General features: G+C 34.7%; 2 protein-coding genes across 4 annotated transcripts; both read left to right on the forward strand.

The window, feature by feature from the left end:
• The first annotated feature begins 1,233 nt into the window (after positions 1–1,233).
• LOC116114846 (tRNA (guanine(37)-N1)-methyltransferase 2) lies at positions 1,234–6,453 on the forward strand. 3 transcript variants are annotated; one of them, XM_031400987.1, is made up of 12 exons: positions 1,234–1,343; positions 1,419–1,546; positions 2,066–2,163; positions 3,127–3,231; positions 3,456–3,518; positions 3,739–3,812; positions 4,181–4,706; positions 4,791–4,910; positions 5,084–5,242; positions 5,491–5,597; positions 5,933–6,007; positions 6,153–6,453. In XM_031400987.1, exons 2-12 carry the CDS (start codon positions 1,452–1,454, stop codon positions 6,249–6,251), a joined length of 1,521 nt encoding a protein of 506 aa, XP_031256847.1. In that variant the 5' UTR covers positions 1,234–1,343; positions 1,419–1,451; the 3' UTR covers positions 6,252–6,453. The 3 variants fall into 3 exon arrangements, with proteins under 3 accessions (XP_031256847.1, XP_031256848.1, XP_031256849.1); XM_031400988.1 differs by lacking the exon at positions 4,791–4,910; XM_031400989.1 differs by lacking the exons at positions 1,234–1,343; positions 1,419–1,546 and having other exon boundaries at positions 3,122–3,231.
• A 1,943-nt stretch (positions 6,454–8,396) lies between these two features.
• Positions 8,397–10,898, forward strand: LOC116114798 (glucan endo-1,3-beta-glucosidase 8-like). Its single transcript, XM_031400944.1, has 2 exons — positions 8,397–9,063; positions 9,696–10,898. The coding sequence occupies exons 1-2, from the start codon at positions 8,711–8,713 to the stop codon at positions 10,813–10,815; spliced, it is 1,473 nt and encodes a 490-aa protein (XP_031256804.1). The 5' UTR covers positions 8,397–8,710; the 3' UTR covers positions 10,816–10,898.
• The last annotated feature ends 6,980 nt before the right edge of the window (positions 10,899–17,878 follow it).

Raw genomic sequence — 17,878 nt, forward strand, 5'->3', positions numbered from 1 at the left:
ATATAAAAAACCGCTATTTGAAGTTAAACCGAATTGGAACCGCGGTTGGACCGCCGGAATAGTGCCGAATCACAGTCCAATCACCGCCGGATTCTGGCATCTTTCGATGGAGAAAACACCATCATTCGATAGACGGCATCTCCACGACCAAACCCATCCATTTTCAGTCGCCGTCATCCAGCCTTCGTCAATCGCCATCCACCTAAAGTTTACGGCTTTACACGACGTCGGATTTCTTTCGTTGATTCCGGCAAGTTCCGACGTCGATGGAACTTCGTCGCACCACCATCAGAGTCGCTGGCACCTGCACATCAAAAGCCCCAAGATTCCAACTTTGATTGGCCGTCGATCGTCGCTACCGCCACACTCACTAGAATCTTTAGGTGACAGGGGTGTTTTAGATAGATTTCAAACCTTAAGGGAGTATTATAGGGGTGTTTTTGATGAATTTCAAACCTTTAGGGACCACAATATTTTTACAAATTACAGTCCAACCGGCCGATCCAACTGGTCAAATCGGTCAAACTGAAAACTGGACCCTTGAACGGGTCATTGTCCAGTTCAGTTTTTAGAACATTGTTTTTCATTGTTTGCCGTATCATACCCGTACCCATTTTTTGCCGTACTTGTATATTTGAAATGCTATATAGATTTTAACCAAATAGCTCATGAAAAGTGCTAAAATTAGGATTGATATTGATGTATTTTTAAAACGTATTATTGATAATGTGTCGTATCAAATTCGTACCGTATTTTTTTCGTATCCAAATTTTATAACTGAATTTTTATAAACGTATTTTTCACCATTTACCGTATCATATCCGTAAAATTCTTATACTTTTTTTTGCTGTACCCATATTTACTAACTAGGTCTATCCCCTTGCTAATTTCATTCTAAATAAAATTGTATTATATAAGAAAGAAGAATTATTTTTGAAAGAGAACTGAGAAAAAATAAGTACACAATACCACAGAAAAGCAAATGCATATTAAGTTGAAGAATTAGGAAAATAGTAATTTTGGAATTATAATAATTCAAAATAAATTTAATATCAAATAAATGCCATGCACTTATAAGTTATAATACTCCACATGGTTTAAGAATTAAGCATTGCATTGGGCACCTCAATGGACCGTTACGAGATTGATCCGATTGGAGCAGCTCAAATCAAACCCTACCCAACCCAAATTACCAACCCCAACACACCCAAACGATGCCGTACTAGCTAAAACCTCATAAGGCCCCTGTAATTTCTCACTGCATAAACCCTAGGAATATTTCCAGTTTCCTTAAGTTGCAGCTGCTAGTTGGTGGATGAGTGTTCGAAATCTTTTTCAAAACTGTAAGTTTCTAACTATTGTTTCTGTTGTCAGTTATCGAAAATCATTTAAACTCTTGGTCTTTCAAATTCTTTTAGTTAGCTGGTGGGATTAGCTCTTCAAACTTAGCAATGTTGGACGAAAGCAAGTTTGACGTTGACCTGAAACTATGGGCACTTAGAATACCGCGCGAGCTGTGTAAGGTTGCCTCCCGATTACTGAACGGGTACAGTCTTATTCAATAGTATTAACCCGGTTAATGGAAATTACCTGCATTTCGCCTCTTGTTTATTCGTGTAGTTTTGAACATATACTTTTTTCATAGAAAACGGTATATTTTGAATATATTTCTTTTTTGGAAACTTAATTTATATATAAACACAAGTAAGGATCATGTTTTGCTAGTATATAAACACTAAGTAAAAGATATCCTTTCGAGGATAGGTTGAACATGGCTTTTTGTTTCTGATCCCAATTGTTGTGTTGTTATGGACTTCACTGTTTTGGTATTTATGTTTCTTCCTTGTGCTTGTATAAAATGCTAAGAAGAATTGGAAATTTGCTGAATAGTGAATTTGCAGAAAGGATGTCAAGACACATTATTGTCTTTGCATTTCTGAAGTTGTGCTATGTGATATCCTGTAGGCTGGATGGATCTATTACTTGAAAAATCCAATAATCTGATGAGGCATCATCACACATGCTTGTCTACTTCTATAACTTTTCTTTTTTTAATTATTTGCAGATATATTCTTGACAAGGCCCGTGTTAAACCAATTACTGAAGACCCAACTTGTGAACAAAACCGTTACTTGATATTATCGGAAAGGGTTCAAAATTCTGGTGAGGAATGTTGAAACAGTTAGTTGGATATATACATAGTATATACAACTACCAAGAATATTTATAACTGATTATATTGATTGTGAATGAAAGAAACAAATTTGATGTTTACTTGCCATCTGAGTCACCATTTTGTTGATCTACTTGACAATTTTGTAGAAGAAAAAAAAAAAGGTTGTCATTCCTGCTAACTTTGTTTCTTATATAATATTTTCATTTGAACACCCAGGTGACTTTAGCTGAGAGCTCTGCTAATTGTCCATAATAACTCGCTGCCAGCCTCAATTTTCAGCTTGGCCCTTATTCTTAGGCCTGTAACTTTGTTGACTACATTCAGATCACATTTTATCTGGCTATGGTCATTCACAACTTATGCTTAATTCTCTTAGTGAACTTTGTTGTTCTTTTTGTGGATGAAGGGACTCAAATCAGGCATGCCAATCTTGTTGTATTATTTATTTGTCGTTAGATTTCTTTTTTGCTTACTTAGTGTCTTTAGTAGGAATAGCAGTTTTGATTCTGTCCTGATTATGATCTACCTACACTAGATTTATTGTGAAATTCCCCTCTTTTCTATGTGATCAGGAGCCAATGAACATTCACCTTGTGTTTTTCCCTCTCTTTGTCTCAAGTGCTAATGCACAGAAACACTTGTGCAAGATCATGCATGATTCTCTGTTTGGTGTAAATTGTTATAGAACCCGTCCTGTAGTTGTCACGAATAATTCCATTTATATTTTTTTCTTTAAGCATGCCTATCAAATTAATCTTACTTGCATTTGCATCCTTTTCTAAAACTATTTTTGTTGCAGTCTTTTATTTTTTTATTTTTTTATTTTTTTTGCATGATCTGAATGAGTCCAAGCTTTATGATTTGGACCTCTGGGCACCTATTTAAAAATGTTTGCTTTATTGGTAAGCATGTTTATCTTTCACTAATGGAAATTTCTTGATGTAGAAAAGATTTATCTGATATTCCTGATTCAAAGCTTGAAGAACTCAGTAAGTTATGCAAGATTGAAGTAGTACCGTATTCCATGACACTTGGATATTCCTACTGGGACGCAGGTTTGTTGCAATGCTTTTGGATGTGTATTGCAAATAGTTATCTGTTTTTATCCTTTTGTTAGAATACTATTTTTCTCTGTCTGTCCGCTCACATATCATAGTCTAAAGATGAAGTGTATTCTTGAGGACAGCTTTAGATTATGTGGCACATTTGGTAGTAATGATATTTCAATTGAATTTTGTTGTTTGTCTGAACTAATTTACACTGGTCATCTTGATTGTAGATTATGTATTGAAGCAGATTCTGCCCCGTGGTGTGGAGGTACCCACATCTTTTGAAACCATAGTTAAGTATTCAAATCATGTCATAATTCCATTTGATGTTTTTCTTATACGCACTTTCCTTTAACTTTACATGTGTTATCATATGGAAAGCATGTCAGTTTCATATAATACCCGCTACATGGTGCAGCAAATAAGTTAAAAGAAGATGCACTCCACATTTTCAGTTTTCAACATGAACATCATTACTGATTAGTCAATTAACATTTCATCTTGTTTTTGCAGGTCACATTGCCCATCTTAATATTCACGATGAATTACTTCCTTTCAAGGATGTTATTGCGAAAGTCATTTATGATGTATGTTTCATTTGCTTCTGGCTTTAATTCAAGTTCACTTTTTATATCATTTGTGCTTTCATCTCTCTCTTTTTAGTGTCATCATGAGTTAGAGGACCTCTTGAAGTTTGACCTGCTTATATCTGTTTTGGTGCTCAGTGTTTTTCATTGGTTACTAATGTTAGTGTATAATGTCCTTTCCTGGTTTTATGTTGATCATTGTTCCCAGTCAGATCAAGAAGTATTCGCACTTTTTTGTTTTAGTTTTTTTTTGGTTATGGCTGTAGTCTCTTTGGTGTCGAATTTGATCTCATGTTAATATGTTTCTGTTCTGCTGAGTTTCCACCATGGTGAGAATCTTTGAACTTTAGTTTCTTATTATGTTGCAGAAAAATTATCCAAGAATCAGAACTGTTGTTAATAAAGTTGGAACTATTACCAATGAGTTTCGAGTACCAAAATTTGAAATTTTAGCTGGAGAAAATAATATGGTTACAGAAGTGAAGCAGTATGGGGCAACGTTCAAGCTAGATTACAGTTTGGTCTATTGGAATTCAAGATTGGAACATGAACACCTTAGACTTGTGTCTCAGTTTCAGCCTGGGGAGACCATATGTGACATGTTTGCTGGTATTGGCCCTTTTGCTATTCCAGCAGCACAGAAAGGATGCATTGTGTTTGCAAATGATTTAAATCCAGTTAGCATTCACTATTTGAAGATTAATGCAACAGTCAACAAGGTTGATGATTTTGTTTGTGCATATAATATGGATGCAAGGAAATTTATATCTCAAATGATAGTAGCACCAGTGGGCAAAATTAATTTAGAATCTGATGTTTCCTTGCTCAAAGCTTCAAACAACTGTGGCATACAGGCTAATGATGAAACAAGTGCCAAAATTGCTGAGCTTGGAGGTAATCTACTTGTTTTGATATCTGCATCATCCTCCTGTAAACTTATTGCATATCATTTTACCTTAGTTTTCTGTTTCTACGCAGTTGAGGTTAAAGAAGTACCTGGTATTGTTAAAAATGATCTGGAGGGTGTAGAAAAGTATTGTAGGAAGTCAGATACACCTGGTACTGCAGCTAAGAGACCTTCTGATGGTTGCTTGGAAGGTATGACAAGCTGCAGCATCAGGCATCAATTCCTCTGGAGTGAATGTTGTGTTTACATATTTTGTTATCTTTGAAGTGCTGTAAAGTGTGTACTGGAACAAAAGTACACAAATATTTTTCATTTCGTCTTCTGGTAGAAATGTGAAAATTTTTCATTTCTTTTTCCGCGGCAGAAACTGGAAATGACAAGAGTGCTTCTGTGCCTATTGCTGGTGGGAGGAAAGGAAAGAAAAATAAGAGGATGAGAGGCTCTGAGTTGCCTAATGCTAAGACATGGGAGCATGTTGATCATGTAATAATGAACCTTCCTGCTTCTGCTCTAAACTTTCTAGGTACACTTTTTTAGCTCTCTCTCTTTCGCACATGCACACATACTCACCAAACTTTGTGTATATTTGAAAAAATGTGTTGGCATGTTTTCTTGCAGTTCTTATCATTATGTTTTCCTTTTGGCAACCATCTTTTTTGTTTTTGTTTTTTTTTGTTTTTCCTTTTGTTTTTCCTTTTTTTGGTAAGTTAGACATATTCTTGGTCATAAATTGTTGTAATTTATCTTATATATTTCATTTTTTCTTTGCAGATGCATTTAAGGGCCTCATCCAGAGGAAATATTGGAAAGGATCTCTTCCTTGGATTCATTGCTATTGTTTTATGCGGGCAAATGAAACTGAAGAATTGATAATTTCAGTAAGTTTTTGAAGATATGCTGGTGTTTTTTTTTTTCCTAATATATTTTATGCTCTTTTACTGGTCCATGGATAAGTTGAATAATTGCTTTAGCTTATTTTTTAAGGCCATCAACATTTTCATGTCATTTTGAAACCTAACGGGTAGCTTATTTTAGTAGTTATCAGGCCCCTGCTTTTGATGCCATTTGCCTTATATTGTCCTGTCCATCTCAACTGTTTTACTAATGTATCTCTAACGTGTCAGATGCTGCAGCCAATACAGAATCTATTTCTATCGATTTGATAATTCCGTGAATATTGTAATCTGAATTGCTTTATTCAATTGTTTTGCAGGAGGCAGAATCTGCCTTAAATGCCTCCATAAAAGACCATATATTTCATAAGGTTAGGAATGTTGCTCCAAACAAGGTACAACCTACCACCTAGATCAAGGTCTCTCAAGTATTTAGATAATTATTTAAAAGCTCTGTTTAATAGATTTTTGGGTTCATATTTACATAAGTCTGACAATCATGTTGTTTTCATGTTTTCTGAGCACTTCTTTACTGTCCAGGCGATGTATTGCTTGAGTTTTAGGCTGCCGGAAGCATGCTTCAATGAAGATGCCACTCGTGATCTTCATTCTTCTGGTGAAGAAATAGCCCCAGTTTGAACTCAATTTTGATTTGCCATCAATTTGGAGAGCTTGTTCTTAGTTTTGACATATTTCGTCGGTAACATGGCACTGGTGCTTCCTGCTATTTTTAACTATGCAGAATGGAAGCTTTAAAAGGAATTGATAGTACTTAAGCTGATTTGAATGTAACATGAATCTGATTTATATCTTTTTAAAAAAAGTTTTTCCTTTATTGTTTTGGATCGTCTTTTAATTGTACATATTTTTACCTTGTGAGATGCTCAGTTAGCTCAATCTGTTTTGTTAATCCCATGCATGGATTGCTCTTTGTTGAAACAAGTATTTCTAGTATTTGATAATGTGAGTGAGATCATAATTTAACCCAACTGGTTCGAACTGAATTTTAACTGTTAGAGAAAGTTCTCATTAGTTATGCCGCACATTACATAAATGGCCATCAATCTCCTTTGCACCCAAGATTTTCGCTTGTGCAGAGACTAATAAGTCCTGCAAAAAGTATAAACTTTTTCTTGCACTGTAGCAGGAGTTTTGATTTTCATTCTTATTTTTAACTAAATAATTTGTCTTGGGTGGTAGTTTTGTGATTTTGTGTCTATAGGAGGGGGTGTTGTTGAGCATGTGAAGGTAGCAGCATTTCCTTGGGGGATTTATCCAGTTTCCTTTTTCTTTGGAATGCACCATGGCTCTTCCTCGTAAAATAGCAACCACTCCTTTTAAGACGATGAAAAGTTGCAATCTTGACAAAACACAAAACAAAATAAAGAAAGCAAGACTGAATCTGAATGAGATTGAAACGCGTAGATTCTGACTGGAAAGGTTGCGTTTAGAGGATCCTCTTCAATCCTTGTCAAAAGCTAGTCAACAAAAGGTGTAAAGCCATTTTGTTATTAATTTCTTGTTTTCTCACTACTACTTGACTCTCAAGGAACAAAATATACCGTCTTTTGTTCTTCCCCTTTCCATGAAGATAGTTAATATTGAAGTTACGTGATCATCACATCTTCTCATTCACTGCAAATTTTATCACCTATTTCCCTTTTTTAATCATTTAAAAAATCAAGAGAAATTTTTCAGGAATTTTAGAAGAGATCTTAAACTTTAAAATTTTGACGGAATTTGATGAAGGCAAAAAGGCTATAAGCAAAGTGTCACATTTAGTCTTTTATACTAAAAAATGTATTTGTGCTCTTGCAGTTGCAGTAGAAGAAAAGTGATTTGTTTTTAAAAAAAAAAAAAAAAAAAAAAATATTATTCTTACGAAATTGTTGTGCATGATTACGCGTATATAAATAATAAATTAGTTTTGAGGGAGAGCCACATTTTCCTACCCAAGGTTTAGCGAAATGACACTTTCTCACCCGTCAAGTTTCAAAGTAGCACTTTCTCACCTTTCGTCAGGTTCTGACGTTCTGTTAGTGTTTTCTGTTAATATTTAATTGAAATGATAAAAATACCCTTAAACAGTTTATTATAAATTAAAATTTAGTTAAATCGAAATCTTTACTCCATTATTTATTAGTAATGTAAAGATATATTTTTTCCTTTGTTTGTTTAATTAATTAGAAATATTGATTTTATATATTAATTAGTAAAAATGAAAATCATTATATTATGAAAAACATTATAAATTTAGTAGATTATTGAATAATAGTAATGAGATATTGATAACGTTATAAATAAATAAATATTAAAGTTATTTAATTTTAAACAATTTTATAGCATTACTTCTAACTTTTTAGATGGGGTTAACTATTTTTTTTTGACTTTTTAATAGTTGACTTTTTGGTTAATTAAAAAATAATAAAATTTTTATAAAGTCAAATATTTATGGTTATTTCCTTCTTTTCAGTAAAATATTAACAAAAAATATAACAAAACTTAACGAAGTGTGAGAAAGTGTCATTTTAAAACTTGAAGGATAGGTAAGTGTAGTTTTGCCAAACCTTGGGTGGGAAAATGCTGTTCTCCCTTAGTTTTGATGCCTTGAAAAACTTAAAGCTATCTGATAAAGGCCAAATGAAATTAATTAACCTTAAAGGAAAGAACGGAACCTAGACAGATGGAGCCGCATAATATATGTACTTTCTTCTGGGAAATTGCCCTACCATGTATATATACACCATTTGTAGCATGGCTGGCATCAAAACTGAATAACAGAATTAAGAAAGGAATCTCTCACTCTTTTTTTCTTCACAATATAGAAACAACCAATGAATTTCTCACCTTACCTATGAAGTTTCTCAAAAGCCAATCATCAGAATTCTTAGTCTAGAGAATTTTCTCTACTTTTTTACTAATATATATACTCCACGAGTGAACCAAAACCTTCCCCTTCTTCCCTCTCTTCTGTTTTCCTTTCAACCGCCAATCATTTTTGCTCTTTAATCATTCTTGATTCTTTCTAAATTCGAGATAGATTCAAAGATACACCCCTTTGAAGATAAGTTTACCAAAGTTAAAAGAAAAGAAAGAAAATGGCACAAACAAGAGTGCTGGAGTGCTGTAACTGTTTCTTGGTTTTGTTTCTTGTCTTTATGCCTATGGTTTTAGGTAGCCCTAGTGTTGGAGTGAACTGGGGAACCATGTCAACGCATCATTTACCACCAGATAAGGTGGTTCAAATGCTGAGAGAAAATGGTTTTAAGAAGTTGAAACTGTTTGAGGCTGATGAGAAAATCTTAGCAGCCCTCATTGGGACAGATATTGAAGTTATGTTAGCCATACCAAATTACATGTTGCAGACGATGAGTCAGGATACTGAGGCTGCTGCTTCTTGGGTATATGCTAATGTAACTAGTTATTCTTATACCGGCGGAGTCAAGATCAAGTTCAGTAACTTAGTTTCTTCATCTTTAACTCTTTTCGTATTGGGTTTATCTTATTTCTTGTTTGTCTAATTTCTTATATGGGTTTGCATTTCTGTGGATGATTCTCTTGTTATTCTTATTTTCCTTTTAATATTTCTTTATTAGTGCAAAGATGGAAGCTATTCTTCCCAAGTTCTGTACTGATTTGCTGTCTTTTTCTATCACCTTTTCCTCTTTACTGAGTGGGATGTTGATTCAGTATTACTATTAAGGAATAATTAGCCTTTCTATTTTAGGTGCCTTTATCCTTACCCCTCCAGTAGATGATTAGATTAGTGGCCTCGTAGGGGTCCATTCTTTGAATTATTGACTGGATTATCCATATACAAAAAAGTCTAGCTGAGTTTTGTGATAGGAACACACCCCGCTTTGAATAGATAACGGAATTATTACTTGGTCTTTTGCTTTTATTTATGTATTTGCAGATTAGTTGAACAAAATTTATACCACTCAATGGAACAGCACCTAAGGGATGATTTCATGAACAAGCTGTTTTACTTTCCTGCAAGTCGTTCTAATTTTTAATATCCTTAGCGTTCGTCACCTATATGAATTGACTTCGTAATTTAGCTTGACAAAATTAATTTTGCAGGTATGTAGCTGTAGGGAACGAGCCTTTCCTTCAAACATATAATGACTCGTATATTCACTCGACACTACCAGCCTTAAAAAACATACAGGAAGCTCTCAATAACGCAGAGCTGGGGTCCAAGATCAAAGCCACTGTCCCTTTCAATGCTGATATCTATTACTCCCCTGAATCAAACCCAGTTCCATCTGCCGGTGACTTTAGGCCTGAAATCCGAGATGTTACAACAGAAATAATTCAATATCTTCATTCAAATGGTGCGCCTTTTACTGTCAATATCTATCCTTTTCTTAGTCTCTATGGCAACGATTACTTCCCTATGGATTTTGCATTCTTTGATGGAAGTAACAAGCCCCTTAGAGATGGGAATTTGGTTTACACCAATGTGTTTGATGCAAATTTTGACACTCTTGTACGATCATTAGAAAAAGCTGGATATCCTACCATGGATATTATAGTTGGAGAAGTTGGGTGGCCTACTGATGGTGATAAAAATGCAAACATAAAAAATGCAAAAAGATTCAACCAGGGATTGCTTGGACATGCTTTGAGTGGATCCGGAACCCCAGCAAGAAAAGGCACCATTGAAATCTATCTGTTCAGCTTGATTGATGAGAATGGTAAGAGTATTGCTCCTGGAAACTTTGAGAGGCATTGGGGAATTTTTGAGTTTGATGGGAAGCCAAAATATGAATTAGATTTATCAGGAATGATGGAGAACAAAGGTTTAGCTCCAGTTGAAGGTGTTGAATACATGGAGAGGAAATGGTGTGTTCTAAACCCAGATGCAGATAACTATGAGGAGTTGCCAGATAGTATAGACTATGCCTGTAGCCTTTCAGATTGTACTGCTTTGAGTTATGGATCTTCCTGCAATCACCTAAGTGCCAGAGGAAATGCTTCGTATGCTTTCAATATGTACTTTCAGATTAATGACCAACATCCTTGGAACTGTGATTTCTCTGGATTGGCCATTATTACAGACAAGGATCCATCTGAAGGTGACTGTGAGTTCCCTGTGATGATAGTTTCTCATTCTGCACTGCTTCTGCAGACAGGAGTTTTAGATACATTGGCAAGAGTAGTTGGGGGATTTATGGTTTTTGCACTTGTTCTATGTTAGATTCTATCTGCATGTAACCACTATTATAAATTACCCCAAAATTGATAGAATTTTATATTCTCCTGTAGAATTTTATCAGAAATTGCTTTGTCTTTTAGTTTTATAAATTTTGGCTTTGTGATTGTGATGGTGAATGCAACCATTTAAAGAATCTCAGTAGAATGTGACTCTGATTTGAAGCATAAAATTGGTTAAAATTCTAAAAGTACGTGGCCCAAATCAAATAGTAATAGTGTTTAATACTCCCCTTAGTCCTAACATCGATATTGGGCTGCAATCTGCAATATCAAGTAAATTGGTTAACCAAATAGTAATAGTATTTCATACTCTCTTCTATATGTGTTATTGTTCTTAAATTCAATCTCAGATGGAGGTACTGTTATTGCATAACTACTCTGATAAACCGGGGAAGACAGTAAATTGAGAAAATTTAATCAATTTAAGGTGATAAAATAAGAAAAGAAATTTGAGGTAACGGAAGTTGATTCAGGATTTTATTTTATTTACATCAGATAATCATTAAATGCATGAGTCAGAAAGGAATTAAATGAATAAATGTTACAAAAATGTATTCATATTAAATTTGAAATATTTAAATGAGTAAACGACTTTTTCCCAACCAAATAATAACTTAATGACACTTTCTCACCCATAGACTTTTAAAATACTATTTTACTATTCAAATTTATATTCCGTTTATGATTCTGACATCGTTGCGACTCTACACCACTACTATTCTCTTCTCCAATCATCACTCACCAAAACCCCTAAAACCCTACTTTCACCGACCTTGCTAATAGCTGGCAATCGAGCGATTAGAGTTTGCATAGTCGTCCCTCCAAGTTAAATTCCGATAAATCCTAACCACCAAAATCCAACATTTCATCACTAAACAACCTAGTTAGTTAATTTGAGAGAAAAATATATAGATTCAGTTTTAAAGATTAGTTCATACCTGGTATCAATTTTCTTGAATGAACCTTTTTCCTTGCTTTGTGTATGCAATTTAAAGTAAATCAAGAAATTGAGATAATGAACTTTTCACAAACTGAAAATATTATTAATTTTTTTTTGAATAAAGTGTACATAAGCTTCTCCTTATATAGAGAAGTTCGGATTTCAAAATGAATTGAATCCGTAAAAGAAAACAAAAGATAAGATAAGCGGTCTTAATCAATCACCAACTAAAGCTGAATGGTCAATTTCGTCAACTACTGATAATGACTCATAAACTAATAAGAAAATAACATCTAAACTAAGGGTCCGCTTGGGATTTTCATGGTAACGGTTATGAGGATAAACCACTGTAGTGGTTTTGAGCGTAAATTATCGTAGCGGTTTTGAAGGGTTTTTAGTAGTGGTTTTTAAAACACCCAACCTATGCTTAGGAGTTTATTTTCTAGCGATTCTAACAGTTTTTTAAAATGATAAATTTACATATATGCCTATAAAAATACCCCAACTCTAGCTAGTACTTTGAAGTTTTTTTTAATCAATTATAAGGTAAGAGTTCTTTATTTGTTTTCTACTTATTAGTATTTTATAATTTCAAATGTGATAAAGTTTTCTTATCATTCTTCGCCAATGATTGAAGAATTGTAACTCTACTTTTCCAAGAAAGTATCTAGAAATGAGATTTTAATAATTTTTTTTTTTTTATGATTGTTTAAAATTGTTTTATATTTAATACGGTTGAAGACTTGCATAATATGATAATTTTTTTTTTTTTGATGTAATTGGGATAGTTCTATAGTGGATAGGATATTTGTGGAATAAAATTTTAAAACCAACCAAAACACCCCGATTTGGAGTGTTTTATAAACCCCTCAAAAATACATTATACTGGTTCTGGGGGGTTTTTGAGCCAGTCAAAACCAGTGCATAAAAAATCTGGCAAGTAATGGTTTAAAAACACCTCAAAACCAGTCTAATTAAAAACCCCTCAAAACCAGGGGAAAAAAAACTCCCAAGCAGACCCTAAAGAAAATAACACTAGGGTCTATATGTCTCACATGTGTCTTACACATTAGGATACAATTATTACAAATGATAACGACACAACATCCAAAGCCTTCTTTTGATCCTGATTGTTGAATTCTGTCGGCAAAATCCTGGATGTCCACGTGTTATCTTCTGCTGTTTGATACACGTCAGCGTGTTATGTGTTGAACATTTTCGGTAGTCCAAATCTCTATCCTCTAGATTTTTATCAATCTTTAAAGTTATCCACTTCTACAAAATCAATAAAATCTTTCAAAGTTTTATCTTCTTGGGCTTCCTGGTCGTGAGCTAAGACCAACCTTAGAAAATCAATAGTACATTCCATTAAAGTCTGCTTTCATAGATGGGCTAAATCAAACCCTTCTAATAACGTTCCTAACTAGGCTTGGTTATGTTTGAAGAGTGTATCTTGGATTGTTGCATACCTGTTTGGTAAAACTACCACTATCCCATTATGGATATGGATAGTAGCATCTGCTTTAACAAGCTCTTCCAGTTTGGATTTAACCAGTAGCAATTTTGTAATATGCAACCTCATCCAATCTTCCGTTTCTTTTCTTTGAATTTCTTCTAGTGCATAAGATCTCATTTTTACCTCGTTATCTAACATAACTCGGTAACATGGTTCTCCTGCAAGAAATTCTCATATATGTACAAGTTGAATATTATAGTTCTCTTGTAATGAGGAAGTAATCATGCAAGTGAAAGTGTCGACCTTCCTATTCAATACACAGGGCGTCTGTTTAACCGTGTCTAGCATATTTGGGTCCACCATCGCTTTCTGTACATCAATTTCCATTGTATCGATCCATCCTTTATTCTAAAGGTTTCTGTAATAACCTTTTCTAAAGGTTTTCAATGGAACAAACAATTCCATAGTTCCATTAGGATAAATTACTAATCCTTGGACTAAATCCACCAAGTCAGTTTTTCTTAACTTCACTATTAAATCATTCAAATTTTCGAGTTTGAGATTTATGATATCAAACATATGACATTTTCTCATTACCTCAATTTTTTTGAATTACTGCATCATAAAGCAGAGCAGTTCCTCTGAACTCCTCGTCTTCATAAAACAGTTTATCAGTTTCCAGCCAAGCTAGCCTTCTCGCTAATTTCTCTAAACACCTTTGCAGCTGTACTTCACCTTGTCCTGTCACCAATGCAATCCTAATTTGAGTTTCAAGATCCTCCCAGAGTGTTTGACTAGCTGGAGTTAATCTTAAGTCTTCTGGAAAACTAAACCTCTCACAAATATCTATGTCAATTAACCACTTTTGTGGAGTGTGTGGAGTCACCATGCTTGCAGCGCCTGACAATGAAGCCTCATAATTGTTTGTCTTTGGTAGTGGACAATTAGCCCTTTCATGTCCTTCCTGTTTACAAGACCAGCAAGCCATTGCTTTCTTCTGAGTCTTTTGCTTTTCCTTCTTGGGAGTAATCTCTTTTTCAGATGTAATTTCCTTCGTAGAAGTACCTTTCAAGCATTGAAACTTTGGGTTTCTTCTTTCCAAAGTATCAGAGTCATAGTCTCGACTCTTTCCTTCTTTAATCTGCTTTATTGCAGTAACCTGCTTAGGAGTAGAAATAACCTGCTTATCTGCACTACCCTCTTTTTTCCAATTACCCTTAGAGCTAAAGTTATCTTTAAGGGACAATTCCTTCTCAAGTGTCCTCGTTGTTTACACTTGGAACATGAGAAGTGATTTCCAGTTTCCTTTTTGTCTGCCATTATCCTACAATTCCTCAGAGAAATGTCTGGATAGAAAGTCAGCAACAAAGTTAGATTTACCAGAAATATACTCAAATTTGATTCTATAATTTGCAAACCAAATTTGCCATCTGATTAGTCTAGCTTTGCCATCCTTTAAAAACAGTTTTATAAAAGTTTTTAAATATTTAGAGTCTATCTTTAAAGTAAATTCTTGACTGATTACGAACAATCAAAATTGGTCAATATATTCTTTCGCTGCTAAAACTTTCTTTTCATGAACATGATAGTTTATCTCAGCAAGAGAGAATTTTCCTGACGCATATCGAACAATCCGTTCAATATTATCAGTACCTTTAGCCTTAAGCACACCCCCCAATACAAATGAGATGCATCTCTTTCTATAATAAGCGCATCATTATCTTCCAGGAGTTTTAAAGCTTTTAATTGCTTTGTCAATGTTTTGGTCCGCTTAACACAGTTAGTATCTTCAAGTGTCCAAACCCAGGGCACTTTATCACTAACTTTAAGTGTCAAGCCATTGATTACATTAGTGAGATTAAGAACATACTCGCACATGTAATTGGCTAATCCAAGAAATTGTTGGAACGTGTGCTTATCTTCTTGCACATCTGGGAACTCCAACAACTTCTTCGAGATATGTTCTTGGAGTTGAATACCTCCTTCACCTATCTCAACGCCTAAGAACATCACCTTGTTCTTAAACCATTCTACCTTTTTTTCAGATGGAATCATCCATTATCAAGTTTCGAAAGTGAGAAACAGTTTTAGACCGGTGAAACTAAGGCAAGAAGACCTCCAAGGATAATATGGTCGTTATCTTGAGTAAATGGCCTAACTTCTGATTGCCCCCGCAGAAAGCTATTCCCAAGAATAAAATCTACTTCTAGGTAATCCACTATCAGGACTTCTCTTAAAGTAAATAGTTTCTCGTTTAATAGTACAACCCATGTTTTCAACTACATCCGTGATCATACTTTGTCCTCCATCCGCAACTGTATTTAGGATTGGTTTTTCCAACGGTTTCCAAAACTCTCATGGAAAACATTGTTTCCTTGCAATACATTTGGTTGCTCCTGTGTCTACAAAAACATCCAGAGTATATTCCTCATATTCTGGAAAACACAGTTTAGCACGAATATAAGTGTCAATAGTTCCTTGAACTATCGCATGACAATGCATTTCATGACTCATCATCGTTTTCGTGCTTGAGGTTTCATCTTCATATACTGGAATTTGAACATATTTATATTCGACTATTTTCCTACTACTACTGCTCCCAACTTCACTAGCAGTGTCATCTGTTTCAAGTATATTTTTCTTTGACATTATAGGTTGAATCTCTTTATTCCGTTTTAAAGACACCGAGTTTCTAGGCGTAGGAAGAGTAACCTCAACCTCATTATCAAGTTCTTGGATCTGAATTCCCCAATTTGGGTTTAATTCCACCACACTGGGTTGCGTTGAGTATTCCAAAACCCATCGTTTCGGCCACGTAAGAGCCTTAGCATTGACTATCGTAGGTCGAATTGGAATTATATAATCCTGTCTCGAGCCATGAACTTCAATATCTACACTGGAGTTCATTCGTATAGAATTAAGTGAATTTATCAACTGATAAATCAACCTATACTGAATTGCTGTTCCATCACTAGAAGCCATTAAGTCTTCTAGTCTTGAAATATGAATTCGAAGGACCATAATCCCTTTAAGATTTGGATCCTTAAGACCAACCATATATCTTGGTTCAACAATCCCATAGGCATCTCCCAAAGCTAAGTTAGCATGAAATCCGCCAACTAAAGCTTTTTCGAACGTAAGCCATCGTCTGTCCAATAGGGCAACCTGAATAGGTACATTCATTCATCCACGGAATAGTCCCTGTACATGTATTTGTACAACACCAGGTTGTACATAGTTGTACTTGCCATTTGCTCGTTTGGCAAGACCCTTAACCTTCTGTAGCCACTCATCGTTCGAGAGTATCAATTCACCTTCTTGAGATTGAGATAAAGCTACACGAATAGGTTTTTCATGTATATTTTCCAAGCCTTCAGCTTTAAATAACCTCTTAAAGCGTTTCTCAAAAACCTATCTAAGTGTTAACCTTGGAATTACCCAATGATCTAGGTTACCCGAGTGATCCTCGTAATTAGATGATGAACTAATTACCGAGTTAGGATTTTCATCTCCATTTCTAATTGGGATAAGATCATCCTCATCACCAATTTCGTTATTCCTAGGATATTCATTAAAACTTCCAGTTCTTTGCATGAATATACCTATGCGTTGAAGATTTGAAGATTGTTCCTCAAAAGTCATATCTTTTGAGTCATCCTTTGAAGAATCTGAATCTTCAGAGTAATCTAAAATTAATTCATAAACCTCGTCATCCGAATTAATTTCGTATCCCCAAACTGGCTCAAATTCAGAAGTTAGATTCTCAACGTTGATTTCCAAAAATCTTATTGTTGCCTTCTTTTTTCCCTCGTGAGGACATTTATCCACAAAATGATTTTTGTCACCATAAATCCAGCAACAATTACAATCTTTTGCCTTTTTTCCTAGATGGGCAAGTAGCACAATACTTGCGTGCTCCGCGTTCTTAGCATTGAGTAGACCTTTCCCTGTTCGCCTAATAAACCTTTCATAATCCAGAAGATTCCGTTTATTAGTAATAGGTTTTTTTACCATATTACAGAAACATTTTGGTTTAAAATTCCTTTTACCAAACAATCCTTTCCGTTTCATATGGTTTTTCCAACTTTGATGTTTAGTCGAATTCCTCGACTCACAACTATATTGTCCTGGCACTCCATCAAAGTTTTGACAACAAGATTCATTAAACTCAAGTCTCCTGGCCTCTTTATCCAACTTGGCGTTCAAACATCGTGTTCTCATGAGCTGTCTAACAGCTTCTATTCGTCCTCCAAAGAATCAACAACATGATTCTTTTCGACTAGAAGCTTAAACGCCTCGTTTGCTGTCTTATCCCATCCTTGGGGAAGCTTAGCAAAGAAAGTATTCTTCATGACTTCTTGTGTGCCACCAAGAAACTGATAAAAATATCGTCTATATTCACAAACGAAATTTTCAAATAAACACATGTTACAAAGCCTAAGCTTTGTCAAAGCTTCTAAGACAACTACCTCTGTAAGATTCATACTGGTTATAGTTATCCCAGTAAACTCTCGACATAGCATATCCTTAAAGAGTGCAAAAATAGCCTCTGCATTCTTCAAGTCCCTTAGAGTATCTAACAGACCCATAACAGCTTCTAAACTTCTCCAGAAGCTCCCTGCAGTGTGGATCTTAGAAATCTGTAAGTAT

Source organism: Pistacia vera, unplaced genomic scaffold (assembly GCF_008641045.1).
Source record: "Pistacia vera cultivar Batoury unplaced genomic scaffold, PisVer_v2 Contig723, whole genome shotgun sequence".
NCBI classification, from domain to species: domain Eukaryota; kingdom Viridiplantae; phylum Streptophyta; class Magnoliopsida; order Sapindales; family Anacardiaceae; genus Pistacia; species Pistacia vera.

What these genes read in the sequence shown, in the direction of transcription:
- LOC116114846 (XM_031400987.1), top strand. Translation starts at nt 1,452, where the DNA reads ATGTTGGACGAAAGCAAGTTTGACGTTGACCTGAAACTATGGGCACTT. An exon ending in TTCTGCTCTAAACTTTCTAG is followed by an intron (nt 5,243 to 5,490) that starts GTACACTTTTTT and finishes TTTTCTTTGCAG; the next exon opens with ATGCATTTAAGGGCCTCATC. An exon ending in GGAATGTTGCTCCAAACAAG is followed by an intron (nt 6,008 to 6,152) that starts GTACAACCTACC and finishes TTTACTGTCCAG; the next exon opens with GCGATGTATTGCTTGAGTTT.
- LOC116114798 (XM_031400944.1), top strand. Translation starts at nt 8,711, where the DNA reads ATGGCACAAACAAGAGTGCTGGAGTGCTGTAACTGTTTCTTGGTTTTG. An exon ending in ACCGGCGGAGTCAAGATCAA is followed by an intron (nt 9,064 to 9,695) that starts GTTCAGTAACTT and finishes TTAATTTTGCAG; the next exon opens with GTATGTAGCTGTAGGGAACG.